This window comes from Tetrao urogallus, assembly GCF_951394365.1.
Source record: "Tetrao urogallus genome assembly, chromosome: 5".
NCBI lineage: Eukaryota > Metazoa > Chordata > Aves > Galliformes > Phasianidae > Tetrao > Tetrao urogallus.
In genome coordinates, this window is record NC_136818.1 from 40,997,563 (window position 1) to 41,022,734 (window position 25,172).

Consider the following 25,172-nt stretch of genomic DNA (forward strand, 5'->3'; position numbering starts at 1 on the left):
CAGGTAAGCCAATTTGATTTTCAAACATCTAATGTCCTCCTATGGAGATGGGCTGGCAATCTGTCAGCATCAGAGGACGAGTTTTTCTCTAATTGCAGAATCCAATTGCAGCAAACTTCAAGTGGTTGCTGCTATGCAGAAGGTGCGAAGGATAGCAGAGCTGGGCACAAAACTCTAAATTGCTTGGCTATCTGTGATGTAGATGCTGGACCTGGAAAGAGAAGGATGTGGTAGCAACTGTGAGGTGGAGATGGCATCCTGGGGAAGTTTTGGGGCAGGTTTTAGTGCATGCTTTTGGTGTGAATGCAAAACTACATTCGATTTTGAGAGAGCATTTGCAAAAACAAATGCTTGCCTTGGAGGAGCTGTTTGTCGCTTTACACGTGCACTGTGTACTTCTGGCGAGGTGAGGAAACGCCGCGCATTGTGGCAATGGCAGGTTCACAGCTGACGCCCTGGGGGTGTCGGAGTCCCTCTCAGACAGGGAGATTTCCCTGTCCCGATTAATCAGCCGTTCTGCAACCAGTTGCCGTGATGCTCGGCTTACAGCAGTGCGTTTGCTGACTGCCCTGCCTGCGCTTTTTACCTAGCCCTGAGCGCGGCAGTGCCGAGGGCTCTCCGCACTCCGCTGAGATGGGCATTTTCTCGGCATAAGGGGAGCCGCCGGCCGCCACCCCACGAGCGCGCTCCCACGCGCTCTTCCCGCCGCCGCTGTAGCACCGGAGCTCCGCCCCTCAGCGCCGCCCCTGAGGAGTTTCCCCGCCCTCCGGCCCGCTCGCGGTCCCGCCCGCCGCCCGCAGGGAGTCGGAGGAGGGGAGACGAGGCGACTACCAATCCTCTCTCTCGGAACGGCGGCCGCGCGGCGGCGATTGGCCGCCCGCCCGGCTCGACGAGCCCCGGGACGGCGGGAGGAGGGCTCCGATTGGCCGCCGCCGCCCTCCGGCCCCGCCCCGCCGCTCCTCCTCTCCCCCACCCGCCGGGCGGCAGCAGCAGCGACCGCCGCCGCAGCGCGAGTCTGGCCGTGCGCGCGGGGCGGCTTCAGCGCGCGCGATGGCGGCTTCGGCGGGCCGGTCCCTGCCGCTGCTTCTCTGCCGCCACCGCGGCGCTGCCGCCACGCTCTCCGCCGCCGGCTGCTTCCCGGCGCTGGGGCGGCGCCGGCAGCAGCAGCGACACCGGACGGTGAGTGAGGCGGGAGCGCCCGCCGCGGGGCCGTGCCCTTCAGGCGGCGGCCGGGGAGGTTGCGGAGCGAGGAGGCGGCGGGAGCTTTCCGTCCGCCCGCCCGCCCGCCCGGAGCTGGGCCCGCGGGGGGCTGCGGCGCCGGCGGCAGCTGCGCGTTATTCTTAGCGCCGCGAAACTTGAGCGGGGCGGCGGCCCGCCCCGGGCGGATCCCGGCCCCGTCAACTTCCCTCGGCACGAGGGGGGGTGGTGGGGAGGAGCGGCGGCGGAGCGGAGCGGGGCCGGGCTGGGCCGGGCGGGAGCTCTCCGGCCGTGCCGAGCTAACGGAGGTGGTGGTGGCCGCCAGGTGGCGCGCGGGCAGCCCGCGGGGTCGCGGCCGGCACGCGCCTCGCCTCGCGCCTCGCACCGCGCGGCTGCGGGGGTGCGGCGGGGCTCCGGCTCCGGCGGGTTGCAAGGGGTCGCGGCTGTTGGGGTCGCGGGCTGCAGAGGGGTGGGAGTCGGCTTGCGTGGAGGTGCTGCGCTGCCGCGGAGATGTGGCGCTGAGGGACGTGGGCAGGGTGACCCGAGGGCTCTTTTCCAACATTGCTGCTCCTGTAGTTCTGGTCCGCTAAGCGGGCAGGGTGTAGTGTGCGCACGGGGGGAGCCTGTCGCTCAGTGCCTCGAAGCGATGATAAATGGGCCTCCTTGAATGAGAGAGGAAGTGGTAAATGCTCTTTTGGGTGAGTCCCTTCAACTGGAGTATATTAGAAGAAACTGCTCTAATGACTTGACTTCTGTGAGTGAATAAGGGAGAACCGTCTTGAAATGGGTGAAGTGTGAAGAATGGTGTTTAGATAACGTCAGAGGGAGTATGAAGGTCTGAACTCTCGGGTAAATACTTGGTTTAGGAAGATTCTGATGACGTTGCAGTTATGCTGGGAGATGGGGGGCTGAAATAAAGCATTTATAGCTTTCTGATGTGTTTTGAAAGCAGTGAACGGACTGCTGTCATGTCCCCTTCTGCCTGGGAGTGGGTGGATGGCTGCAGCTTTGGAGAGGAGAATGGGTGAACCATTGGTTTGTGAAGCAAAGCATCAGAGCTGCTGGTGTGGAGGTCTGAGTGTTGCTGTAACATTGGCTATGGAAGAGGGCGATGGGAGAGGCAGGCAAGCAAGATGAGGTAGGAGTCTGGTTCCTTTTTCTATGCAACAGCTATGTGAACAAAGTGCCAAAGAATGGAAGCAGGAGGAGTGATGGGGAGAAGCCTAACCAGTGCTTGGCAGAAGAGGTTTTGGCTGACGCAAGGCATGCCGCAGCAGTGCGAGCACACAACTCCTTGTGTTGACTTTGTGAGCAGTGGCAGGGGAGCTCAATGCTTGGTGGGCTATCAGGGTGTTGGCTCTGCTAACATCTAGTAGAGCTTGTAGCAGGCCTAGATTGTGAGATTGCCTATTAGCAAGGTCTTACAGTGCTTCCTGCTGCTTAGAACTCACTGCTGCTTTCCTGTCAGGTAGCTTGTCCTCAGAAGCATGGAGAGAAAATGATGTAGATGTTCCTGAGAGGAAACTTCCTTAGGAAGCGAGAGAATGTCCTCATTGGCTCCCTGCTTGTTCTGAGAGATGTGGGTGTTAAGGGTAAGCTGCCAGAGGTAAAAGCTCTGTGCTGCTGAGATGCAGTGCGGGTGGGAAGCAGCCTTTTGTGAAAAAGCTTACTTTATGAACCTAGGTGGTTGGTTTTTTTTTTCCTATACATGGTGTTAGGTAGACAAAAGACTTAAATACATCTGGTTTTGTATGTCAAATGCTTAATCTTTATGGCTTTCACCTGTTAAGAGTAGACTCTTGTTATTGTATTGGTGTATGTAACTAGCTGTTTCAGTTATGTTGGGTTAAGATGTAATTGGTTATTTCAGTTCTGGAGAAGAGTATCTGCAGGAAATCAAGGGCTCAGCTGCATGTGGTGCTCTGTGGTACTTAATCTTTGTGATTCTGGGTAGATGGCAGACTCCTTTTAGGCCTAAAAAAAGAGCAAGAGAGGACTATAGAGACTGAACTGCCTGCAGTTATCAAGCAGTAGCAGGCTGGTTTTAAAAGCTGCCGTAGGTGAGAACCAGAGTTACCTATGGTGAGAGGTGTGCTGGGTGGAGAAGGATTTTGGTGCTGACTCTCCCGTATTGAATCGCACAGTGAGATGAGTTCCATAGGGTGAGAAGTCCCAGGAGGAAGATAGGATGAGCGCTGTGCCAAGGCCGGCTCCTCATGGCTGAGATACTGTGCATACAGCACAGTTCAGCCGCCTTTTCAGGCTGTGGCTGAAACTGTTGCAGCACAAGCTTTCAAAGGAGCTGTTGCTCCCTTGTGTCAGGATATCGTGGGCCCTGTAGCACCTCATGCCCCGGCTGTTACTAGCCGCGGTTTGTTGCCGTTCTGTTGCCTCTCTCCTGAAACAAACTTATTTGGTAGGCTCGGATTTCACAGAATTCACCTGGTGGTGCCGACTGGCTGCCAGGGCTGCAATTGCTGGAAGAACATCTTGGTGTGGTGTCTGGATTTTTGCTGAGGATGGAAATTAGCAGGCTTCCTTAATTAAATGCACTTCTGTTTTCCTGATCTCGCCTACTGCCGATAATAATTTTGAAATGGATGATTAACAAGGTGAAGAACTGCTGGCTGTGCAATGGATTGAAGGGGCATAAAACTGTTACGCCTACCTTGACCTCAGTTGTTTCCCATGCTGGGATGCAGAATACTAAATTCAACCCTGCCCCTCCCCTAGGGCTTTACTATGGAAGTCCATGTAGATATTTTACAGCAGTTTTGTTTGATTTTTTTTTTGTCTGATTTTTTTTTTCCTCCATAGTGTTGGATGAGTGATACATTCATTTTCATGGGATCAATGGCACGTGGGCTGTAGAACAAGAGCAGATACATTTGATGTCACTTGGAAAGTCAAGATAGGATGTGGCTTGAACTGAAATATAAATAAATCCCATCACAGCAGAACTTCTATAATGTAAAGAGCCCTAGCAGTTGTTCACTTTGCTGTTAAGATGGAGCTTTCCACTAGAATTCCCTTTCCTCCTGCTTCTTTCTTCACCCCCTTCCCACAGACAGGTATTTGCTGCCCTGCTAACTCCTTGCTCACCTCACCCTGGCAGAAGGTAGCTAAAGGGTAACAATTTCTGGTAGCTATCATTAGCACTTGCCTGCTTCAGTGCTGCCTAATCTAATTAAATGCAAGGCAAACGAGGCAGCCTCCTACTAGATTTACTGTTACAACAGAAGCTACAGCCGAATGCTCATTTGAAGGGTTCAAAAGTAAGGAAACTTTCAGTATTTTAACCTCAAATAAGAAAAGGGAATCTGTGCTCAGCTTTTCTCATGGAGCAATGGAACTAAGGTGGGAATCTTTTACTGCTTAGCATTTTTTGTTGTTGTTGTTGTTGTTTTCCTGTTGTTAGATTGCACTGGGATTTCTTGCACGGCCAAAAATGATCAGGAAGACCCATTGGGTGTATGAAAGTGGCTAAACACTGATTCATTCTTACAGAGCATAATAGGTTTTGAAGGGATGCTGAATTGAGAAAAAGAAAAAAAAAAAAATTAAAAAAATTTCAGAGCTCTGTTCTGCTCGTGGCATCTTTTTCTTGCAGGGAACAGTAAAAAGCTTTGCTTCACAGAGTCCAGAAATACCCTTGCAGGGCTGTGTGCGTGAAGGACGTGATACTCAGAGAGGGGTAAATATCAGCAATGGGTGACAATTACTTGTTAGTACTTCTTTTTTTTTTAACAGCCCAGTCTATGGGAGTAATCAAGAGTCTGTGTAGGCTCTGTGATGGGAAAGGAAATTACGGTCATGGTAAGGTTGATCCAGCCATTAATACAGAAATTCCAGGGCAGATTTCCTTCCATCTGGGGAATGTTTCTCAGCTATCCTCAGGCAGGAGGGGTACAGCTCTGCTTATAGGAATCAAGGAAAAAAAAGGAACACTTTTCATTCATTTTCTGAAGCTGTTTTTAGCCTCATCTTTGAGATAAGATCTCTCTATGAGATTAGCTTATGTGCAGTCTTGTGGGTAAAACTGAAGTTTTAAAACATTGGTGTTATGAGTCACTTGCTTACCGTTCTATAAAATAGCAAACAGATCACAAATTGGTAATTTAAATTACTTCCCTATTTGCAAGTGCTTGCTGTCCGTGCAGGTGCAGAAACGATTTTAGTTTGGGGATGTTAATTATTTGTTTATTGAGCAAGTGTTTGTACTGTTGGCCGGCAGTCAGCTTCCCTCAGAGCTCAACTGCTGCTTTATGCTGCCGTGGACGGTCCAGGGCAGCTCCCTCTGCTGAGGAGGAACAGTTGCGGTATCTAAAGTGCTCTTGAGGTAAGAGATCATCTTTGATGTCACTGTCTTGTTGTTGATTGTATTTTGGTACTGACTTTGTGAGGGCAAACTAGACTGAGCTGGTGTTCAGGAGCGTTCTGTCCTTGAGTATGTAATGATGAATGGAAAATGATTTGTCTTTTTTCCGTTCAAGTTTTGGCAAAGGGTTTTCTTCCCAGTACTAAGGGCCCAAATTGTATGTCATCTCAACAAAGATGAAAATATGCAGTACTTGAATGTGACATGGAATTATTTTGCAGTAGGGCAAGCCTATGGGACATCGCTTATGTCTTGTGCAAAATATGAAGTATGGCTGCTATCTCTTTCTGCATTCTTGGCAGCTCTTAAGGAATTAAGAAACAGAACCACTTGCATAAGTAGGAGAGGAAAAAATGTGGAAGGCAGCCTTGTTTGAGTGAATCATTCTTATTGGCTTCCCCAGGAGGAAGGTATTGCCACACCGTGAGGTCACTGTCAAATCTCTGAAACTGTTCATTGGAATAATTAAAATGGGATTCCATTTGGATAGATAACTTATCAGGGGCCTACTGGAGGATGGCCATGGCTCCCCACAGAACGAGCTATTAAACCATGGCTGCTGCAGGCTGACCTAAGCTCAGTAGGCTGCTTTCACAGCAGTTGTATGAGATTGTAACTGCACGGAGGTGAGGGGAAGGTGTCCTGGTCTACCAACAGACCTCTTCCCTGAAGAGTGCTTAAGGGTTGTCTGGTCTTAATGCTTTCAGAATGGTGAATTTCCATGGGGAGCGCAGCATACCTGCCAACCCAGAGTGTGGTCAGCTCAGTGCTTGGCAGGCTGGTGTGCCTGCTGGGCTTCCATTGGGCCTGTGCCAGGCTGTGCCAAGCACTGTCAGTTGTCATACTGGGGTACGAGAGCATCTTGCCTGCCCCCATGACAGCCATAACACAAACTCTGAATCACCAAGTCTTGCATCCTGTCTTGTAGCCTCTTGGGAACAAAACAGTGTATTTTGAGGTTTTAGCCTCAAACTTTGTGGGGTTCAAGAAAATTCTTTGTGAAATTTATCGCTGATTTGAGAGGGTTTTGGTGTGAAATTGTGCTGTGCTAACCATTTCTACTGCTTACATCATGTAGGTCTTCAGCTGTGTATGTTGCTATCTGTTCCTTCCATTAAGTGAAGCTTACCTGGTAAGCTTCAAAGTAGTGTGAGGTAGTCAAGTGGTTTCCAGATAAAAGTGCAAAGCCAATGCTTTTGAAATGCATGTAGAAGCAGAGGGTGTGGTGTGTGTGTGGGGGGGAGCTGGGAGCATCTGAGCCCTCTCAGACAGGAGCTGCATGGAGCTTCTTGCTGCACAGCACCCGAATGTGGGGTTATGTGAGGATTCCTTTGCTGCAGCATCTCAATTCCGTTAGTTGATTGAATGGGTTGAAAGTAGGAAACCAAGTAACTGGATTTATTGTATTAATCTACGTGCAGTTTTGGATGGGGAAACTCACCGTCGGTCCTTGAGTGAAGTGATCACAGGCAGCAATTGGCAAACAGCATCCTTTTCTTCCAGATGGAATGGAGTTTCCAGCCTGCCTTCCAATTTTCTACGTCTGCTGCTGGAGAGGAGTCTAGCAGAGTCTCTTTTTTCTGTTCTGCATAACCATGTTACCTTGAAAAGCACTGAGCTAGGCAAATCTTTTATTGTGTTATTTTGTTATGTTGTAATTCCTTGAGCTGTGTGCTGAGTTGATTTGCATGGTCTCATATCAATTGTGGCTCTACCTTGGAGCTGCTAAGGAAAAATGCATTCCCTAAATACAGTAGTGTAAATGTTTTGTTTCTACCTTTGAGACCTGTGTGCTTCAGCAACTTTAAAAACCATCCAGTTAGGATCTGACATATGTTCCTTGTAAACTCATCGCTTTGCCAACAATTTGTAGAAGATGCAGCTTCCAATGAGCAGGAGGTACTTCCTTGACATATGGGCTTGCTCACTGTCAGCTAAAACGTGACTTGGTGGTGGCTGCTGAGCCGTGCCTGTTTGCTCCTTGTCAGCTGCTGTTCTTTGTATGGGTTCCTTCCTCTGTTTGTCTACCTGTCACTTGGCGTAGGTACTCCAGACCTCCTAGGTAAGATATGGGGTAAACTTGAAGCCCTCTCTGTGTTGGAGCACTCTAGGAAGTACTTGATAAATCCAATAAAACAGTAGCTCTAACTTGAAGTAGAGTTTAGGTTTCCATAACAATCTTTCCCAGAGCTTTTGAAGTTTAAAAACCCAAGGTTGCATGCAGCCCACAGTATGGTCAAGGTGTCTTGCTTTTAAGCTTATCTTTGTGATTAAAGCTTGTCTTCCAGCAGATCCAATAACCTCTTGAGAAGCACGGTTTGCAGTCATGCAGGTTTGTTTTTCCAGACTCATTGCTCCAGGATGCTCTTCCAATTTCTTTGCTTCTTGGAACTGCACAAGTTTGAAAACACAGAAAAATGACTGTAGATGTTGCTCTTAAACCTTGCTTGTCTTTGACCAAAAATACCTTTTAATGATGCTGAGCTCTTCATGACTTGCAAGTGAAATCTGTAGAATAAAGAGCAAATGGATATTTCGTTGGCCAAAATGTAGTCACTGTAGTGGGCTCTAAGGTATGCTCTGAAATAAGAGATCAGTTGGATGGTTGAAACTGATGTAAAAGAAAAACAGTTGATTTCTCTACTTAAACCATTTTAAAAAACCAACAACGATATTCTCATACTTTGTCATCTTTCTTAGATGTTTGAAATTAAATGTCAGTGAGTTTTCTGCCTGGCAAAGTACCTCCAGAAATGAGAATTGTAAGTATTGCTCTGACAGGTGAAGATTTTAAGAGAAAATGGGCAGTCTAAAGCAGCACAGGTGTGACAGGAATATTTCAAATGATGTTAGAGAGCACTGGCCAGGGTCTGCACGGTGTTTCTTTGCGTAGCACTTCTGTGAAACGACTGATATCATTATGCATGCAATGCTTACTGCTGGCAAGTGTCTGACATTCTGTGTCCGTTCATGTTTTCTAGATGAAAGGTAGACAGGAGCAATGTGCTGCAGCAGCTGTTTAAAGGTAACTTAAATTAATTGTGGATCTCTCTGAAACATTGTAGGGATTCTTGTGAGCGGGAGAACTGAGAGGAGAGGCTGGCAGAGAAAGTAATTCTCTCCCTCAGATAACAGAGACTGGAAAAAAGGATGAGATTTTGCATGGGAAAAAATGATTCCTTTTTTTGTAATGAAGACGCTTTCATTCATCGTGTTACTTGGGGAATCCTCTTGGATTCCTGCAGGGGAAGGGGGAGTTGCCTGATGTTCTGCTGGATGATGGAGCACGGCATGTTTGTAATGCGTAACATCATCTGCTGTGTCAAAAGCTCCCAAGGGAGACTGCTGCTCACTGCAGGGCTATTCTCCTTATCAAAGAACTTATTTCAAAGCAGCGATAACAGAAATTCCATTGTCCAAATATTGGGTTGATTTGATAATTACCCTAATAAGTGTTGTATTGTTTCCTCTCTGAGTTTGGGGATATTGTATTAAGAGAGCAGTCGTCTTCATGTGGACTCGGCTGTAAGTGATTCAGGAAAACCAACTCAAGTTTCTGTCTTAAGAAAGAGGAGTTGCATTCCAAGCCATGTGTATTGCTAGTAATGAAACCAGCTCTTAATGTTCTCCTCTGAGTTAAATGAATATATTAAAGATTTTTCCCTTCCTGTTGCAAGCTACAGATAAGCTGTCCTTGTGCTTTATGAACTGCCTGGAAAAAATATAGTGGAGTGCTATTTGGCTGTCGTTCAGGCTGTGGCCAGCACTGCGTGCAGGGACTGAGATGAGGCTGCAGAAGATGGGTGGTTTGAGACTGTTCTGTTTCCATGCAAGTGAAGGCAATGGGAGCAAACAGAATGTGAGGATCCAGGCTTCATTTTGGCTGCAGCCAAACATGTGGTTGCCCAGGCTTACCTGTGGTGTGCTTGCTGCAAAGTGACAAGCTGTGAAATCAGAGGTAGCTTAACTGCTTACAGACAGCACTTTTTTTTCTCTTCAAAACTTTCTCATTAATGGAGCTTTTCTGATCATTGAAGACAGTTGTTCCTAGAACTCGCGCTCTTCAAAAGCGTAGCTGAATGCCACGTTATCCACACAATTTACTGGTTTGGCATGTTAGGTGGGACTCTAAAAGTCAGTCTTCCTGCAGATCTGCTTTCTAGGCACCTGGAAAAGCGGAGTTGAAAGAAGAAACCATTACAAATGTGGGAACATTCCTTCCTAACCGCTTGATGGAGTGATGAAATTGTAATTGCCAAGGAATGAGAAGCTGTTGGTCCCAAGCAGAGCTTTGCTTGGAAGCCAGAAAATCATGAACTTCTCTGACCACGACGTTGAATAGATTTATACTGTCCAAGCTTAATTTCATCTCAAGAGTAACTTTATCCAGAGATAAATATTGTGACTCAAATTTGCACATGGACTCATGAAAAATCTATCCCAATTGTGAATCAGCCAGTCACTCTGATGTGTGGGAGTGACCGTTTCCATATTTCCTCTTGGCATTTAGTGATGGAGAGAGTAGTTTTAAACAAACAGTTCCACAAGTACTCCTCTTCACTATTTAGCTAAATTCAGTAGGGCAGGAGATGAGACAATGCACATTTGGGCTTTTGAGTTGGCAGGAATGTTAGAGGAAAGCATTGAGGCTTTGGGTGTGAGGCTTTGAGTTCAGTGGAGCTGCTGTTTTCATAACCTATTTCTTGGGCAAACATGGAAATAGAAATGGCTGTTGGTGGCACAGATGAGCTTCTGTCTTTTTTTTTTTTTTTTTTTCATCCTGGGCTGAAAAATCATCAGACTCCACTTGGATGCAGTCTTACTTCTGGAGGTTAGAAGCTCAGCACCCCCAAATTATTCTGGTATCAGTGAAGAGGAGGAATTACTGAGTGTAGGTCAGTTTGAAACAAGTACTTTAATCTCCTAAAGGTCTGTTTGTTGTTGTGGTCAGCCTGTTGTCATTAATGTAGTTTGTACTCCCAAGGAAGGTGGGTGTGCAGCTGACTCATCCTGAATGCTTTCATCCACATTTATACTTCAGGAGATTTGGCAACATCTGTGAGCAGAGTTGCTGTGATTAGCCTGACATTTATGTAACAGAGCGTGCTGCGGAGGGCTGCTCTTGGAATTGGAGTTGAAGCACAACAGTGCTTTTCAAGGCAGTATTTACATAATTTATATGGATTTCTACACTAGAGAGCCTGCGTTGCTGTACGCCAGTCAGCTGATAGTTGTATCTCCGTGTTTGCTGTTAGGGTACGGGTTTGATGGCAGCAAAGCTCTATTTGTCTCCTTCAGAATGTGAATTTTTAGCCACAAGTTAGTGCCAACGATGCTTCATGTTGGATTCTGACCCAAGAATATATGCAAGCTTTTTTATATCTGTGGGAACGTGGAAGTGCACGAAGAAAACTGAATTGCTGTAATTGTGCTCTGAGATGCCATAAAGTGTCTGGAGGCTGTGCTATGTGGCTGATTGGCCAAGGTGGATGGAAACCTCGCTACCTGAGAGGTGCTTATCAGTCCTCAGATCTGTCACACTGAGTTGTCTTTGCTAAAAAGTGAAGAAAGCCTTCATCTTATTTCTACCGAACGCACCCTCAAAAAAGCCCCAAACCAACAAACAACACGTAATTCCTTTTTGATAACTTTTGTGGCTGTCCCCCTGAGATGGGTTAGCCTGCATGCTTCAGGCTGTCCTAGAGAAACCTGTGAATGATAAAGCTTTTCAGCTCTTTGTCACATTTTCCAAGTTTAAGACCCTCTCAGTTTTCATAGTATTCACAAATATCTGTTGAATCTTGTTTCTTTAGTTTATGGTGCTTAAGTTCTCAAAACGTCTACCTTTTTTCTCTGTAAACGTGAAGTGATATAAAGCACATCTAAATGAGTTATTTTGGCCATAATTTGCCTTGAAAAGAGCATCTCTGCAATGTTTCATTTGAAAATAGTTATATTTACTTGCAAACTGAGCTGGTCATTAGCATGTGAAACTTACTTAATACACAGTGATTAATTTACTTAATACGCAGTGATTAGAACTCGTGTTTTGTGAGCTGTGTCTGTAACTGCAGCTCTCCAGCTCTGGTCTCTCTCTGTGCTGAGGTGAAGTTTGCACCTCAGTATTCCCTGTCAGTCATACAGATTCACATGACGTTTTTCCATCCTTGTTAGCAATCTCGTCAAGCTTTCCAGCCTGAAGCTTGTAAGAATGAATAGATCTACCTCAGCTTGTCTATTATCTGAAGAAATGGAACTGATTAGCAGCATCTTCTTTCTTATTGCAAAGACATCTTGGTGAGTCCTTCAACTTCTACAGTGGGCTGTTTGAGGTGCATGAAGTGCTGGTGCATAAATGTGAGATTGGCACTGGAAATGTGTGACTCCATGGGAGGGAAATTCTGATTTATTGCATGCTACCTGAATATAAAAATCCTTCCAACACTCACTGTGAAAAATACCTACAGAATTCATTGCCAAACTGAAGAATGCTACGCTGAAGAGACATTGTAAGTATAATACCTTTATCTTCTTTAAAGCAGATAATGAAGTTCAAGGTGAGCAATATTGAAAGTGAACTTGATAATATGCTAATCTGTATAAATCAGTCTCTCAGATTCTCAGGGAGGCTAGTATGTCAGTCTACAGGGAAGGCTAAGGATAGTTCCAGACAGAAGAGAACACTAAGAGTAGATGAAGAATGGAGTGAGGCTGAACTATTGCCACCTGTTGATGTTTCACTTGGTGATCTCTTGCTGTAGTATTGCAAGGTTTTGATGGCATTTTGAAACACTTGAGTGATTTCTTTTTAGTTTCTTGACTTAAATTCCAGTAACTCTTGTGAGATGATGCTATTGTTACCTATGATTTGGTCATTTTGGTGCTGTTGCTACAATGTATTTTTCCCCCCTATGTAATAGTGTACTTAAAAAAAATAAAATTTTTTCTTCGCTAGGGCTGTTGCCTAGTGATAGGTGTTCACTTCCTCCTAATAAGACTACTGAGTTGTTGTAGGGCTATTAGTTGCTCTTAAAAATATAAAAAATAACTCATTACGAATACTCTAGGAGGAGCACAACCTTACACATACCATAAAACGTCTCAGCAGCTATGATTGGTGATTGCAGGCTTGCTGATAACTGATCTGATAGGAGAAAAATAACCGGACTCTGACTTGACACTTGCTGCTTTTCCACCCACGGGTCTGATCAGCATTAGTCATCTCTTTCTATACACAGTAACTAGGATAGAGCTACAAAGCTCAAAGGTTGGATGCAGTCTGCTACCAATTAGTCCTTAAGAGAAGAGGAAAGGAGGTGTGCCTTTATGCTGACTGTTGTGGAGGTGGTGGCAGTGCAATTGATTCAGTTTGTTAGTTCCAGCTGGTAAGAATAAAAATACTTCTGTTTAGAGCAGCTTTGAATTGAGGTGAATAAAAACACGTGACAAAGCAATGCCACGCTTAGCTACTAAAAACTGCTCTTTCTCTCCTTGTTTGTTGCGTTAGAAACATCCTGAGCTCATCTGCTGTACATGCTTTTACATTGCAGTGTGGGCCATGTGAATGTTAGTGTTTGATTTGTTGGTTTAATCTAGTGCTCAGAGCTTGCTTTGGAGTGCAAACCTCCTTCCTTTGCAGCAGCAGTCCTTGCTCCATCTCTAGTGAGACAGTCTTCCTGGAGTCTGTGGAACAAAATATGACTCTCACATATAGGCTTTTTTCTTTTATCTGAAGCTGCTACTTAGGTAGTAATTGCCTTTCAATCTCCAAAACAGGCCCCTGAATGCTCCTTGTGGCCTATGTGGTTGACTGAGCGCCATTTCTTTAGACTGCCAAGAACTCCTTCCAACCCTTGTGATGCTGGAGGTACCCTTGCTGCTACCATTGATGTGGCTGCTGTTCTGTCTTTGTATGGTGCGTACCTGAATGGGGTACATCTCACCTTATGTCAGTCCTTTCTTTCTTTATAGCACCTATTCTGGTATTTCTGAGGTGCTACGGCTCTGTAGAGCTACTGAGTGCGACTAATACCTTACTTGCTGAAAAAGCTAAGTACCAGTAGCCAGCAAGATTAATTGCATGTAATGTGCTGACTTGAAGCTCCAGAGCCTGCAGTGATAAATGTCTTGCTTGCGCCTTTCTGTCCTCTCCCTTTTCTTCTGTCTCCTAATAACTGTAGTTTCTGAAAGCCACACAGACCCCCACAGCACACGTATGGAGCACAGGTATGGAGTCCCTGCTTAACCAGCACACAGATTGTTGTGCATCGCTCCCAGTCTCCATGTTTCTGCAAATTCATTTTTGATCAAACAGCTTTTTTTGACGATTGTTAAAGCAGCATCTTCACCAGCCAGGCTGTTGTACGGCATTGTTGACTGACTCATCTTGTTGAGACCTTTCACTGGTGATAATTTGAAGCAAGAAATGTACACTGTAATCCTCAGAGCACTGCGTAGGGATTCTAAAACTTGTGGGGCTGTTTTCATTCAGAATATGTTAGAACAATTTTTAGAATATGAAGTTGAGGGTATGTGTTTGCATACAGCTTATCGTTCTGTACTTATGTTAAGATTATCCTAGTTTAGAAAAATGACAGGGATTTGCTGTCAGTAGAACAGTAATCTGGCAGGCTCCTGTAACACTGATGTATGCAGTCAACAACAAATCACTTGCAGTAAATTGCACAGAGGTTCAGCATCAAATGTTTCTGGTTTTACTGTTGCTTTATTAATTCAGATGAGACCAAATACCTCACTTAGATTTTTTTAGATGCTGTAAAGTGGGAAGGCTATGTTCAGATTTCTTGATGTTTTGCTGATTCCACAGTCAAGCGAAATGAGAATGACACAGCTTGTGAGTTGTAGGGCCACCATGATCTTTTTGCCCTCTCTCAGTTTCTTTGAAAGCATTTGTTTTGGCAAAGAGCTGTTTTGCAAGGCATCCCTCGTGAAGTTGGAAGCATTGGACTCACCAATCTTGTGGTTGCTTGTATCACACTCTGGCATTTCATTCATTCTTTCCAGTGGAGAAGTTAATGTTTGGGTTAGAGGACTCTGAACCTATTTGAATTCAAGACCTAGAGGTGTTTGTATCTTCAACAGAGAAGGGAGCCAGTGCACAACTTCCATTGTCCATATGCCTGAGCTGTGAAACGTGTGTGAAGAGGACAATGTGGTAGGAAGAACTGGTGTTGGCATATTCCAGTATCAGTACAAGTTTGTAAACTGGATATTCTCCTGGTTTTCAGGACTTGTAAGTGTGGGTTAATATGCACGAGTTGCAGGGTGACCCTGACTTTGAGAAGCTGCTGCAACTTGCTTTGTGCCTGCTCGCTCTGTAGCTGTGTGCTGGGAAAGAGGCCTCAGAGGAAGAGACTTTATGCAGTCCCTGTGCAGGCAAGTGGTTGACCTTCATGAATCCTTCCTTGTCTGGATGCAAAGGAGCTTTGCAGAGCACACTGCCACCGCTGTGTGGATTTCCCCAGGTATGCTGTAAGTAAATGTTTAGTTTCTAGGAATCTCTGCCCTTTGAATGGCATCCTTTGAGTCATTCCTGGAGAAGCAGAATAGTTCTTGGACCTCATAAAGGATTTTTGACTTGTGATGTTCAACTGGCTATTTGTTCTGTTTTTAAAACTGCCTTTGGGATTGAGTTGTTCATGTTGCTGAAGTCTGAACTGGAAAGGAGGAAGTTGATTGTAAATAAGACTGCAACCAGAATCAGGCTGCCTGTTCTGCTCTCTGGACTTGCATGTGCATTAACTCCAGGATGCTTTCAGAGGGAGTTTCTTGGTACGCAGCTCTTGTGACTTGCCAGGGATAAGCAGAAATGGATTGTTATTTAGTGCTGTATGATGGAACAGATCTAATTAGCATTATACTTTTACTAGAGAGATATAGTACATAGTGTACAGTGGTGTTTTTTGGAGGTTATCAGAAGTCGACTTTTCTTTGCACTGATGACATGCCTGCCTCTGCAATATGGCCATAAAACATCACATTCAAGTAAATCTCTGTGCTTTAGGAAATATGACTGTGGTGTCAGGTATGTACATGTGGCTGTAATAATACTGGAGTTAAATCTTGAGTAGTGTGCAGTATAAATACAGCAGGTGGTTTTTGCTTCAGAAGAGTGCTAGAAGCTTGGAGGGTGTGAGTGCCTTGTAGCTGGGGAAGCTGGCCCTCCTTGGCAGCGTTCAGAAGGAATTGAGTTGGTACTGCTTCCTAAACTGTACGTCTCTTGTACCATCATATTAACTTGGTGTTTTCTCCACGCGATGTCTAGTAAATCTTGCCTTAAGTGTCAGTGTTTAATGGCAGGAGTTGGCAAACAGCTAGGGTAGAGATCAAATCAACGAAAAACTTAGGTAGTATTACAGAAATCTGGCTTAAAACCAAAAAACCATGCAAATAACAAGGAGGAATTCAGTGCAGTCCTTTCTGTTGCACCTTGTCTGTCTTTCTCCCTTAGTGGGGGATTTTTCAGGCTCCAGCAGCTTTGCTTATTGCTTGGAGTTAAACCAAATGGGTAGAAAGCAGTTGATTTGGAGGGATGAGTCTCACCTGGCCCAACTCCCTCTTTGTGGTTGGAGGGCCTTGCTGCCTGCCACATGGGTGAGGAGCAGCTGTGTCTGCAACAGCAGAATAAGAAGCAGATTTGGAGGGTGCTGTGGCAGCCCCTGGGGCAAAGCTTTGGGCATAGACTGAGCAGCACCTCGCTCAGCTGTGCAGCAGCTTTGGCCTTCCTCAGTTTGGAGCATGTGGTGAGCAATACATGTTATTTCTGCCTGGGAGTTCTGGGCTCCTGCTTGTATCAGCCCTCTGTGTTATTTAATATGGTGTGTTGTAATTATCTGGCATCTTAAATCCTCTAACATTGCTTGGGTGTTATAAATGCCCTGTGGCTGGGGAGGGAACAAATTATTTGCAGTTCAAGAATGAACTGTTTATTACCAGGACAGTTCCCTCTGGGGAAACAACTAATAGCAATAAAATATATATGCCTTGTTTTCCCCTTCAGCCTTTCCCCAAGCCTCAAAGAAAGTCTATAGCAACCCTGGAAACTATGGTGTAGACATCTTCAGTGCCTCTGGTTCTTGTTTGTGTTGCAGTGGTATCTTCATGGGAGATCTCTCATTCAGGAGGAAATGTTTGAAAACTTTGCAGACAATACTTGAAGTGTTATTGCTTGCGTGTGTGCTTAGATCAAAATAAGCCTTTTATATTGGCAGGGCAGAGGACAAAGATTGGCTTTTTCAAGCATGCAAGTGGCTGGTGAAAGCAAATAAAGATAACACTGTATAAATATTTATCTGCTAGCTTGGTTGTGTGATGGGTGGGTGTGGTGTGGGTTTGTTTAAATTGTTCTTTTATTTTTTCTAAAAAAAGGCCAAAACTTGAACATGCATCCTAGCTCCATATCCAGCTTTTAATGAAGGAAAGTTGACTGAGGTCCTCATGGAGAGTCCGTAGAGTTACTGATTGTAAAATTGAGTAAATTGGGCCTTCTCTGGTGATTTGTCTTGGGAAAGGAAATGTGTTATTGCGTACGTATTATACACACATGGCTAATAAAGTTGTGCTGCCATTTTTCCTTTTCCTGGCTTAGTGCCCTGCTCTAAAGCATGTCAGCTCTGTTTGGACAAAGGCAGTTGGTCTGTGGCTTACAGATGTGATGGCTGATTTTTGAGTTATTGCTTACCAACCAAGTGGCTTCTGTCCATTGCAAGTAATGGCATTTTTTAGCACGTACCTGGTAGCTTTGGGTAAAGAATCTTTTTCAAGTAAGCCTGTAGCTGTGAAAGGGTAGCAAGAGAAGTAGTTTGCCTTGCTGGTGTTTCACAAATGTGTGGTGAAAAATAACATCTGTAGTTGTCCCAGAAATGAGGTGCTCTGTTGGTAAACTGATACATTCATATTGTTTAGTGTTCTCGTTCCAAAGCCCACGTTATCTGATCCAAGTTTGTAAATTCCTTTCTCTTGTAAACAAAGTTCTCTTTTTGCTCTTTAAGCTAATGAATAACTCAATTAAAAATATATATATATATCTGCAAGCCAAATCATCCCACAAAATCGTAGGGTATGATTGTCTGGGTTTTCCTAGAGATGGAAGTTTGAACAAAGGCTGCTAGCAAATGTTTTGATTAAATCTTTATCCAAAACTTAAGTTTGTTTTTCTCATGACAAAATCCAAGTCAACTAAATAGCCTGAAGCTGTACGTGGTGGTTTTTTGTCTTCTTTTTTTTTTTTCCCCTTACGGGAACAAGACCATGCCAGTCTAAGTGGAACTTGAAGTACGTACGTCCTGGCAAAGCAGGAGCACAGAGGAATGCTGCTTCTACAAAAAGCAGTGCTAACAAACCCAAAATACAGTTCCTCCGTGAGCTTACACTGAACATTCCTGTTTTCCTGTAGAAAGAATGAGCAGATGATCTTGCATGTATGCTTATCCCCTGTGAGGAGTGATGAGGAGTCTTTTAAAGAAGCAAAAACATGAAGCAATCACACCTGTTGTGTAAGAAGTAGTGCTTTTAGGCTGGGGATTTTGCTTGCAGTGTGTAAGAGTGTGGCAACAAACTTAGTGGGGTTGTTACATTAGAAGCTGAGAATGGAGATCTGGTTTTGCAGAAGAGGTTTTTGTTACATTTACAATGATTTTTGTCAGTGCTGGTAGACGGTTGCATTTTGCAGGTTTTCCTGATCTGTTAATTAGTGGCAATCTGAAACAGGTGTTGAAAATGACTGGGAAATTGGGTTGGAGAGGACCTCTGGAAGCTGGCAACTTTGAATCTGTGCTCTCCTTTAAAGCTGCCTAAGGTGGCTGATGGACGTCTCCAGCCCTGCTCTGGATAGTGGCAGCCTTCCTCATCAGTGTCTGCTCCCTCCCATTTCATGTAGTCTCAAAACCTACTTCAGATGAGCTCTATCTTCAGCCTGGTTGGTGAGGAAGGCGCTGGTGTTGCCCAAGTACAACCTGAATTATATGTGGGTATGCAACTGAAAACAGCCCCATGCTTCCCAATTTAGAGCTCTGCTTTTGTCCTCATGTATCTTGCTTCAGTGCCGCTTCAGTTGTCCTCCACTGCCTGAAATCTTGGGCTATATGCTTTTAGCTGTTTGAGAAAGTTGTTTGAATTTAGCAGCACCGTTCTTTCCAGACTTTAATTAAGCTCTTTTCTGACTAATGAGGTTCTCTACCACTTCCCTGCCACCCCCGCAGTGTTCTTTGTTCTTTATTGGTATCTTTTTGTTCATCGTTTCAGTACTTCACCTTTTTAATCTTTCAGTTTTTGTCTTCCAGCATAGAAGTAAAAACCTGAAAGTCTATAGTAGTAAAGGTTGCCCCAAAGGTGTGAGCTGTTATGTGCTGAAAGTAACTTGAAAAGCTACGCCATGTATTTGGAGGTCCAGAAGATTTTTGACTTGGGGACATCCTGCTGTTTGTTAGCAAGGTTACAGTGTAATCTGGGAGGCACTAGCCTAGGTCTGTTTGAAAAGTGCTGTTACTTTGGTTTTATTTAAGGCTAGCAGTTATTGACAAGTTGCTTCACTGGTAGCATAGAATATAATGTGGATTGTTAAGGTAAGTCAGTGAAAGGTATGGAATGGGGTTCTCTGTTTAGTGTCATACAGTGTTCCAAGACCCATTGAAAACAACAGCCAGATGATTAATACAGGTACTAATTCAACACTCTTATTCATTCACTAGCTGCAGTTTTTAATCCTGTTTCCCTATGAATGTAGCAGTGTGTAGAATTTCCTGGCTGCTAAAAGATGAAGACAGGATGGTGGATGCTTGTGATCTGGGAGCCGGTGAGTGCAGCAGTCAGAGCAGTGCTGGCTAGTGGTCACTGCAGCTTACTGTCATGGCAGAAACCAGCCTGCAGCTGAATGATGGCTTCCATGTAGAAATGACTCGTGTATCTTGAGTGCATGCCTTCCTGTGTGAGGAACCAGCTGGGTATTTTGGTAGGCCCAGTGCAAGCTTTTATTTAAGTTTTTCTCCTTAGTGGTTGTCTTATTTTTGCAGGTATTTAGATGGACTTTGGGGAATTTATAGTATTCTTTCTCTAGGCTGTAATACTGCCTTAGATAGCTGTCAGCATGCAGAAGCTCTTGAGGACTATAGAAACCAACATTTTTTCTAGTATAAGCAACCAAATGGAGGGAAATTACCAGAGTTCTTGATGAACTCAGAGTGTCTGGGCTGACCAATGTCTCAAGGTGCAGCATGGCACGTCTTGGTAATCACACTGTTGAAATTTCTAATATTTGCCCGATAGATGATTTAAAGCAAATCGACTGTTAGCATTCTTAATGAAAAATAATGGCGTGGCAGATGAAACTGGCTTTCCTGGTTTGTGTAACTGCACTTGACTCTTGCTTTCCTTCGTGTGGGTTAGCTACACGCTATGGGATAAGGCTGTTCTGATAAAATAATGGCGTGCTTGTCAGTTTGTGTTTTCTTGTTGTTTCCTTCCTTTTCAAATATGCAGTTTACTGAAGGCTGAGCAGGTGGTAATGAGGGAGTTCTTTTATAGCTGCTTCACTTGTGCTGGAGTCTATAAACAGCAAGAGCGGGAGAGCTGCTGCTAGGGGATGAATTTATGCTCTTGACATCTTGATATGTATACATGTAACAGCATTGAAGAACCTCTAAGTACTGAAAGTACTGAGATTCAGCATGTCCTGTGTATGTCCTCTAGTATTGCCTTGCAGTAGCCTTTGCTGTTGTGACATCTGTTGCTTTTTGCTAATGGTTAAAGTGACAGCAGGTGAGCTGGTGTTTTGTGAGGAATTGCTGATGGCCTGAAATAGTAAGTTGGGGCTGTATTTGTGTCTCAGTTGTGTATTTTGGATAATGATAGTGTTCTTTCTGTGTTCTGTGCAGCTGAGCACACATGCAAAATGTTTCCTATGAACCTGCAGCTTTTCTCTCTAACTCAAACTATGGAGATCTCCAACTTGTTCATGTTGAAAATCATTTTACATTTGTCTATCTCATCTTTATGGCTTCAATCTGTTCCTGTTAGAGGGCCAATGGCATCCTGGGGCGCGTTAAAAAGAGCGTGGCCAGCAGGTTGAGGGAGGTGATCCTCCCCCTCTACTCTGCCCTGGTAAGACCTCATCTGCAGTACTGCGTCCAGTTCTGGGCTCCCCAGTACAAAAAAGACAGGGATCTCTTGGAAAGAGTCCAGCGGAGGGCCACAGAGATGGTGAAGGGCCTGGAGCATCTCTCCTATGAGGAAAGGCTGAGTGAACTGGGTCTGTTCAGCCTTGAGAAAAGAAGACTGAGAGGGGACCTGATCCAGGTCTATAAATATCTAAGGTGTGGGGGGCAGAATGGCGAGGCCGGACTCTTTTCAGTGGTGAGTGGAGACAGGACAAGGGGAAACGGCCGGAAACTGCAGCATAGGAAGTTCCTATGCACAAATGTGCGCAAGAACTTCTTTACAGTGAGGTGACGGAGCACTGGAACAGGCTGCCCAGGGAGGTGGTGGAGTCTCCTTCTCTGGAGATGTTCAGGACCTGCCTGGATGCCTACCTGTGCGACCTGCTGTAGGGAACCTGCTTTGGCAGGGGGGTTGGACTCGATGATCTCTGGAGGTCCCTTCCAACCCCTACAATTCTGTGATTCTGTGATTCTGTTTTAGAGTGCTAGAAATATTTGTGACTATTTATTTCATGGATGGGTTTCATGCTATTGACTTGTGTACAGAAGATTTATTTTGTGAATGTTAGCAAATGCCATAATTAATGACTGATTTAGCTGATATTCTGTAGCAGGCCAAGCATCTGAGGCAAATTCTGTTCGGTGAGCTTGTTGCAAATGATTTTTTTTTTTTTTGCTGAAAATAAACATACTGCTGGGTATCAGGTCTGTTCTCTACCTTGCTTCTGAGGCAGGTTTTTGTAGTAGATGCAGTTCTCGTTATCATGAGGCTTTATTTTGTCTAACTTCTGCTTTTGTATTTGCAAAGTGCTGCCCTAATGTCTGACCTGTGTTTTGCTGTTAGGACATGCATGATGATTTCCTTCTTATGCAGACCTCTCAGCTCATACAGTAGCACTTGTATTTTAAATGGGTATCGCATGATGTGTCTTAAAAAGTGTAGTGTGAGCATCTACAGTTTTCCAGTCCCTCGCCAAAGTGTTGCAGTGATGGGATGGGGGATGGCGGGAGCTGTCTGCTTCTTCATCTGCAATTGTTTTGGCTTAACCCAAATCAAACAGCTGAGTTGCATAGACAGTCTGCATTGGGTGCTCTGCTCTCTTCCAACAATACCAGTCCTGTCCAAAGCTGAAGTGAAACTCGTGATCTTTTAATTGATAAACGTGGTTCACTTACGGCTTAAGAGGGAAAGTGTTTTAAGAGGAAGCAGATAGGATGGCTTTGGAATCAGCTCACTGTTTTCTTGAGGATCTCCCAGAGCTTATTTCCTTCTAGGATAAACTTGTGCAGACCTGCTCTGTGGCTGCACGTGCAAAAGACTGTTTTGATGCTGCTATGAGATGTTAATGCTTGCAACCAGCTTGGCATCCATGGTCTGGAAAACAAACTTTAAATACCTGCTGTACTGTTAATTGAGCTAACCTCACTCCATACTTTTATTTCAACACCAAATTCACCATCAGATAAACATATACAGGAAGCTGAGGGTAAACAATCTGTGGGGGGGGAGATAATGGTATGCATGTGTTTTTCCAGGCTGTTTCCCCTGGGTGCTTCCCTTTGTGGGCAGAATGGTAAGTACTGGTGATGTGAATGAAGGTAGGAGATTCCCCTCGGCTGGTGTCTCTGGCTTCTGTTGGCAGCACTAGCAGCCTGTCTGAGCTGCACTAGGGGGTCTCCTGCAGTGTGAAAGAGCACTGGAGGAGCACTTTCTTCATGCCATGGGTAGGAGCTTTGGTAAAATTTTAGTGATACTTGACCACAGTTGGTTTTTCAGTGCTGTTATTTGTTTTTCTCATTTCCTGTAATACAATCTTTGGTAAATTCTACTTGTAGTCTGAGCTTGGTCAGTGCAAAGCTTAGCTTGCCAACTGAGCCAACTGAAGCAAGGAAATCTGGTGTTGTTCAAACAAGTCTCCTTCACAGATGCAAAGCCAGACAATGTGGGATGTGAAACTGTACGTGAACATGAATTTTGCAGCATTATTACTTATTTAGGGCTCACCAAAAGGCACAGAATCAGCAGGGGAGTATTGTGGATTGCTCAGCTTGCATCAGATTGTGACCAGCTAACCTGATGCTCCAGGATGTGTTACTTGCACGTGTGTTGTCCTTTGTACTGATGAGATCTTTTCTTCAGATCTTTGGTTTGGGGAGTGGTTAGATTTTTTTTCTGTTCTGCTTTCATGGTAGTCTGTGTAAATCAAATGAAGTTACTCAGTATTGATGCTGCTGCCATCAGCTGATGAAAGATTGAGAAAGAAAAATGAGATAACTCCATGCTGTGATGTCTTTCATTTTTTCTGTGTATCAGCTACAGTCTCATTCTCCCTAGCCACAGGAGTTGGATGCAGCAGGGATTTTTGCAGCATCTTGGAAATAGCTTTTCTATTTCAAATACTTGTGTTCTATGGGCTTTCCTTAGATCTTTATGTGGATGAAATGCGAGGGCGCTGTTACCAGCTGGAGAGTGTTTTTCTTCTTTCAAAGTTATGTATTACTGCTGGCATTGCAGGGGTTGTTACCGTGCTGGTGCTGTGGGTAGACTGGATAGAGGGCAAACAGCTGTGCATTGCACTAAAGGGCTGTAGAGGGGACACACCAAGCCATTTTATGCTCTTATAGGAACAGATGGATCCACATTTCTCTTCTGAGTAATGAAGTCATCTAAAAGATTGAAGACAAGTTACACAGACATGGTAATACTTCATAGTACGTGAACTGCAGTTACTTACACCCCCTCGGTTTTCTGCTCTGATCCTTGATGGAAATGAACTCCTAACAAATGGTGGGTTTTTGCTATAAAACAGCTGCTATCCAGTTAAATGTTTGGGTTTCTCACAGTATTGCAGCCCGAGCTTCCTGCAGCAGCTGTCAGTAAGAAGCCTGGCCCATTGGAGAATGCTGCAGATGCCTTGAAGATCCAGTTGAGTTGAACCTTGTGGATTGAATCTTCTCTCTTCATTGTTAACTGGAACTGGAACCTTCCCACTCTGCTGTCTCTAAAAGCTCATAGACTGGTGTGGTCTTTAGTTTGGGGAACATGAAGGGGAAATGTTACTCTTAGATGTATTTTTGAGAGACTGTGTGTCTGCAGGCATTTGTTCCATGGTGGTTTTGTTGGTCTGATTGGCTTGAAGGCTGCCTTTCCTCAGCCCTCCTTCAAACTGAAGGGCTAGGAAAGGAACGGGTGAGGTGTGTGGATAATCTTTATTCTTAATAGTACCTCCAGGCTGGCATTATAAATCAAGTGGTTTATCTGGCTCATGTGCACTACTTTGATAAGATTTCACTTTAGTTAAAATCAGATGCTTTGGATGGGTCCTCAGCTATAGCTTCTGGGGTGCTCCTGATTAAATGGGAAATTGTGGAGTGGTCTTCTAATCCAGGGCAAAGAGAGAACTGATCCACTGTTGTATTACAGAAGTGATGCACTGACTGTACGAGTAGTTGCTCTAACGTATTCCTACCAGCTTGTGTCAAGAGCTTGCCAAGTATGTGTACAGAGATTCTGTTTTCCTCAAAAGGTTCCTTACAGGAGCTCTTGAGTGGATGGCTGGGTCACACTGCCTGTGTGGGAGCTCTGCATGTTTTGAAATGAGGGGAATGCTCTTCTGTTTCCTATTATGAGTACTCATGTATCCCAGTGACTATTGTCCATTGCTCTGCATAGGACATTTTTATTAGTGTCTGTCCACATCTATTCCCCAGCCAGGTTCCTCCTTAGAGGTCTGGGAGGCAGAGCTGCCATGTAATAACCGCAACAAATCTTCACTTTGTTTTCCTCATAAACCTGAAGAGAAATCAGTGCTGTGGCTGTTGCCCAGAGTCTGTTGCTGGAAGCACTGTTTGCCTTAAGGCTGTATGTAATGTATGCTTTTGGCTTCTTAGCCAACTCTAGGCTCTGGGAATATCAGTCTTGCCCCATCACAGGTGAGAGTTTTGGAGGAAAGGATTAGGTGTGAGGGATTAGGATTTCATGCTGAGTGGCTCTAACAGGAGAAGAGTTCAAGCTGCCTTTCAAATTGCCAAGCAACTGTGTGTGTTTTGCTTTGTGGTAAGTGTTCCTGTTGACGTAGTGCTGTGTTCGCACTGATGTCACTTCATAGAAATGGCACTTTTATCTTGCTCCCATTATAAATACTCAGGAAACGTGTGCTGTAGTCTATATATCTGGAGGTCTGTGCCTTGGCTTGCTTCTGAAAAACAGCTCAGACCCTTCATCTCTGGCGAGTAGCTGCTGCCCTAATCCCTGAGTGCCAAGGAGCAGAGCAGTGTTCTTATCAAAACTGTCTGTCTAAATAAAAACAAAAACTCTACCAAAATCCCTGGTATGAAGCTTGGAAGCAAGCTATCCTGGGGATTTCCCAGATCTTTCAGTCCTGCCCATTCATTCGGCATGTTCTTAGCAATAGGATAACAGT

The 25,172-nt window shown here is 44.8% G+C and overlaps 1 protein-coding gene across 1 annotated transcript in view; it reads left to right on the plus strand.

The window, feature by feature from the left end:
- Window positions 1–1,050: 1,050 nt before the first annotated feature.
- Window positions 1,051–25,172, plus strand: part of MCU (mitochondrial calcium uniporter) — a gene marked incomplete at both ends in the record, with an annotated part of 80,916 nt that continues 56,794 nt past the window's right edge. Inside the window, one exon of the mRNA XM_079536209.1 lies at window positions 1,051–1,179. Within this exon, the coding sequence (XP_079392335.1) occupies window positions 1,051–1,179 (129 nt within the window). The remainder of the gene's footprint in view (window positions 1,180–25,172) is intronic.